This window comes from Sinocyclocheilus anshuiensis, unplaced genomic scaffold (assembly GCF_001515605.1).
Source record: "Sinocyclocheilus anshuiensis isolate Anshui unplaced genomic scaffold, SAMN03320099.WGS_v1.1 scaffold50, whole genome shotgun sequence".
NCBI classification, from domain to species: Eukaryota; Metazoa; Chordata; class Actinopteri; order Cypriniformes; family Cyprinidae; genus Sinocyclocheilus; species Sinocyclocheilus anshuiensis.
This window is the reverse complement of record NW_015542382.1, coordinates 3,427,455-3,432,427: the sequence shown is the minus strand read 5'-3', so window position 1 is coordinate 3,432,427 and position 4,973 is coordinate 3,427,455. Positions and strand designations below refer to the sequence as shown.

The 4,973-nt window shown below is 38.3% G+C and overlaps 1 protein-coding gene and 1 long non-coding RNA gene across 2 annotated transcripts in view; one reads left to right on the top strand and one right to left on the bottom strand.

The window, feature by feature from the left end:
• Positions 1-857, bottom strand: part of LOC107692735 (synaptogyrin-3-like) — a 5,411-nt gene extending 4,554 nt beyond the window's left edge. Inside the window, exon 1 of the mRNA XM_016491907.1 lies at positions 683-857. Coding sequence (XP_016347393.1) covers positions 683-784 — 102 coding nt within the window. The 5' untranslated portion in view covers positions 785-857. The remainder of the gene's footprint in view (positions 1-682) is intronic.
• A 3,619-nt stretch (positions 858-4,476) lies between these two features.
• The window catches only part of LOC107692734 (uncharacterized), a 623-nt gene continuing 126 nt past the window's right edge, over positions 4,477-4,973 (top strand). The window contains exon 1 of the long non-coding RNA XR_001634668.1: positions 4,477-4,818. This is a non-coding gene — a long non-coding RNA (uncharacterized LOC107692734). The remainder of the gene's footprint in view (positions 4,819-4,973) is intronic.

Here is a 4,973-nt window from a genome sequence, read left to right as displayed (position 1 = left end):
TCGGTGCCTTGCTCAAGGGCACCTCAGTCATGGTATTGAAGGTGGGAGAGAGCGCTGTACATTCACTCCCCCCACCTAGCACATTACTAATCATAAAACTTGACTTTTGTTATTTATTTTGTAATTGTAATGCACAAATGAAGCAAGGGTTGTAACACCAGTGACAACAACACTATTACACTATTGATCAGACTAAAATCAATATATTATACACCAATGGCATGTAAATAAACCAAGTGTTTATTAAATAAGCCATGCCAAGTGTGCCAAGGTTTATTAAATACCTCAAATCTGTTAAATATCACTGTAGTTTATTATTATTATTATTATTATTAAAGTCATGTATTCATCGCCATATTTTAAGAATGACCCAAACATTGCAACCAGTGGCACTACAGCAGTTTTAAATCTGCGCGCACGCAATGCGTGCGTCACTACCACAGCAACATCTGACGTGCGTCCACCTAAAGATTACAGCATCCTCTAACACCCAATCGTTACAATAAACGACTACAGACGCCAATGAAATGCTAAGCAATTAAAATATACAAAAATAATTACATATAAAACGCGTGGTGGAAAATCAACGTAGTTAAAATAGTCGCTCGACCATTAAAAGGGAAACAATAATGGCAATACATCATCGTGTCAGTCATATTTCATAGAAGACTGCTGTTCTTACCCATGCCAGGACTCTTAGGATTGTCTGTGGTTGTTTGATGAACGCAATCAGATCAAAGGCCGAACCGGCTCGGCCCGCTCCAAACGAGCCCGCTCCATCCATCCTCCCAGAGGCGCTGCTGACTGCTGCTGCTGCTGCTGTGCGATACTCTGCGAAGAGGAGAGGAGAGGAGAGCTGAGCGCGTGCACGAGCGCCTGCCCTGTCTTGCACACCCAGAGTCGAGCGCGCGCCTTTGATTCATCTCAGTGACTCGAATCTTTTGAATCAGTTGAGTTGACAAAAGCAGGTTCATTGACTCGGTCAGTGTTCCAGTGTTGCCAAGTCCGCGGTTTTCCCGCGGAATTGGGCTACATTAAAGGGATAGTTCACCCAAAAATGAAAATTTTATGTTTATCTGCTTACCCCCAGGGCATCCAAGATGTAGGTGACTTTGTTTCTTCAGTAGAACACAAACAAAGATTTTGAACTCAAACCGTTGCAGTCTATCAGTCGTATAATGCATGGCAATGGTAACAAAATCTATGAGAGTAAAAAAAAACATGCACAGACAAATCCAAATTAAACCCTGCTGCTCGTGACGACACGCTGATGTCCTAAGACACGAAACGATCGGTTTGTGCCAGAAACCGAACAGTATTTATATCATTTTTTACCTCTAATACACGACTATGTCCAACTGTCTTTGGGCGCGCGCACGGCATCCGGTGCGTGAGGTGTGTACGCGCTCTGGCGTAGTTTACGTTAATGGGTGTGTTGATATCCAGCCGAAGAGCAATCAACCATAACTTCAGGCGAGCAGGCTCAGAAGTTGGGAATACGTGGAAAGTCACCACTCCCGAATGAGTTCACACGAGAGAACGTAATCTTTTAGTTTTAAGTCGGTTTGAACAATCTGGATAAGTGCAAGTAAGTACCATTTTGATTAGCCGTCGTACCAATGTTTGTGCACTGTATAAACAATGAGTGACGTATATTTGAAACGAAACACGAAACACGTTTGGTCTAATTTTGGGCTAGTTTTCAGTAGAAATTGAGTATTGGGTTTTGTTGTGAAAAACCTGGCAACCCTGCAGTGAGTGTCCGTTTCCTACGCCAGTAGATGGCAACAAGAAGTCAGAGTTTAATAACCGCATTTATCAAGTAACAAATATGGCTCTCAAACTTTCTTTTTAACTCAACAGTCAACGAAGTGGGATTCGATGTTAACACTAGCCTATTTCTGTTAATGGGATGGTCGCCTGTAATCGTAGTGACAGCGTCACAGCGAAAGTGGATAAAAGATGGCGATTTCCGTAACACCGGGAAGTCGACTTGACGTTTTACAAACCAGTCCGACTTAAATTTTAATTAATGAAAAGCGGGTACTAAAAGTAAAAAGGCCGTTTCCCAACAGTTAATAGTCTCTAAATCAGATCACTTTATCTTCCATTTTTTCACCTGCGGGGTATGACTTTTATCCAGCAGCTATAGAAAATGATACCAATACTGTAATAGCCTAAATAAATTATGAATTTCAATAACGTCCTTATGTCATTTTAAAAATGATGATGAATGAAAAAATAGATTTTAATGCTTGAATAGGCTTCAGCATCCCCACGAACCTACAGGTCACACGAGAATAGTTTAGAGAGTAGATGGACGCATGGATGTTAATGTATAATAATTTTATATATATATATATATAAATTGTCTATAAAAACTGTTTGCTTATGATTGACTTGAATATAATTTCAAATGACTAATAAGAAATTCTGGGGCCAGTTGCATAAAAGGTTTAGACTAGTCTTACAAGTTAGTCATCTAATTTTTTTTTTCTTTAAGACTGGTCATTTGTTTTAAATTTGGTTACATAAACACGTAGATTAGTTAGATTAGAATACAAAACATAAGACTGATTAGCCTAACGCTTAGCTAACTGTTAGTTGGTCAGACTAGTTCTAAAGCCACTGTCTTAAAACAGAGATTAAGTTTATGCAACTGGCCCCAGGTTTGGTGTTTGCAGTTGAGATGTTTGTAGCCTGAGCAAGCAACTCTACATTCTTTGATTAATTCAAATTAGTGCCGGCCATACCTAATAAGCGATATATGCGGCTGCATAGGGCCCCCGTGGCCACCAGGGGGCCCCGTGTCAGGAGTTCAGACTGCAATCACGGGAGTATACTACAATCTTAAATATGAGAGTAACAAATGATTGTGGTTTGTGACTCACATTATTCCTTTCTGCGCATATACCGTAATACTCCATATGGTGGTAGTATAACATTCTGAAAAACATTTTCATTTTACAGCTGAGTGATTACTTATAGGTATGGTGCCCTCAATTTTTTTCAAACCACTAAATGACTTCTAAATGTATGAATTGTTTTACATTGCATTCATTGGATTCCTTAGAACCAACTTTCATTTTCTGAGCCATTTTTGTATTGTAGATCTTTTTGCATTGACTTTTAACTAACTGGTGTCATGCATGATTTTTAATGAATGTATGAAGTCAGTTCAGTCACGGTAAAAATTAATGTAGACTGCACTAGCATATATTTAATAATCTCTCAGGATGTTAGTATTAACTTACATTGATTTGATGTGCTCCCTATACAGTTCAGTATGTATGATGCTAGGCATGCAAGTCATAATGATACTTCTTGACATAGTTATGAAGTTGCAATTTTAGGTTTTTTTAATGACCATGGAGTTAACACAATTCTTGCATTAACATTAACACACTCTCTCTCTCTCTCTCTCTCTCTCTCTCTCTCTCTCTCTCTCTCTCTCTCTCTCTGTCTCTCTCTCTCTCTCTGTCTGTCTGTCTCATAGGTGTCAGTGGGTCACCAAAGGAACGGTTTGGTCTTCATTGTACATACACACTCATAAATACCCATATCCTTATTTAAGACAATTATCATTATTCACCTTTGCACTTACTCCAATTGGGGACGAAGCCACTACATTTTTAATTACTGAAATTAGAGTGTCAGTGAGGACTCCAGTTTTTAAGTAGTTCTTAGATGCCAGGTAACACCAGTTCTTGGCACTGACCTGGTCACTTCTATGGTTACAACCTTACGTCAATATTTGTAATTACTCCTGTGCGAGTGCTCCAGTGACACTTTGATTGTTAGTGATCATGTATGAAATATTCAGCTACTGCTAATTAGTAACCTATAAATCAACGAGTCATTACTTTTCAATGCACAACAAGCTGTATATAAAACTGAAAGTAAATTAACTTCAAATGAGGAATAATTATTGCAATTTTGACCATGTATGAGGATCTGGTCAATTATTCTGTGGGTCAAAAGTAAATCTTAGGCATCTATATATATATACATACATACAATGAATTTACCTTCAATAATGGTTAAGTGCGCAAAGACTTTGACTTGTAAACAGAATAAACTGTGTGTGTGTGTGTGTGTGTGTGTGTGGTATTTGAACAGTTTATTAAGTCAAAGTCATTGTGCACTTAACCATTATTAAAGGTAAATTTAGATTCAAATTTAGATTACAAATGTAACCAAATTTTGTTAAGTTTGTGCTATTTTCTTCAAATATTGAGGAAGTGTAGCTCATCACACATCAGTACGCACTTGCATTCTCCACCATAGATTTGTGTGTGTGTGTGTGTGTTGTGTGTGTGTGCAAGCTTGTGTAGTAACAGGCCTCTGTGCTTACATTATTTATGCTAGAATGAGACCCAAGCTTAAGTTACACCAAGGCAAGTAGAGCTGACAAATTAAGGTTCCTTCTACAGCGCTGCAACAGAACTAAAAACCTGACACACATCCTCTCACTTACACAGACACACAGCCCTTGTCTGAGTCATGGATGGCATATCATAGTTGATGACTGCATGTGTTGGAATTATCTGTTGGTTCTTTTGCTGAGAAGTACAGGTAGGTTTGATTCTCTATCTTGATGATCAACAGAAGAAGAAAAGAGGAATGTGTGGGTGAGTGTAAGGTTATAGAAACACACAGAGGCACCTCAACAAAGGATCTCTATCTAAGAACATCTGCAAGAGGGATCCTTCTTCTAGACCACATCTGGTGTGGCCTGTGGAACCATGTGAACAGAGATTTATATGCTCTCTGTGTAGAATTCATCTATGACAGTACTGAGAAGAGACTCACCTACAGGTAAGACTATTTTTTCTTTACCATTATTAAGTATGCAGAATTTTGGGGGGAAAAATGTAAAAGTGTTTATTAAGATCTAGAATATTTAATGTTGGTTTTGTAAAAAAAGTTGTAGTAACTTATAACAGTATAATGTAATTTTTAAAAAGCAATTC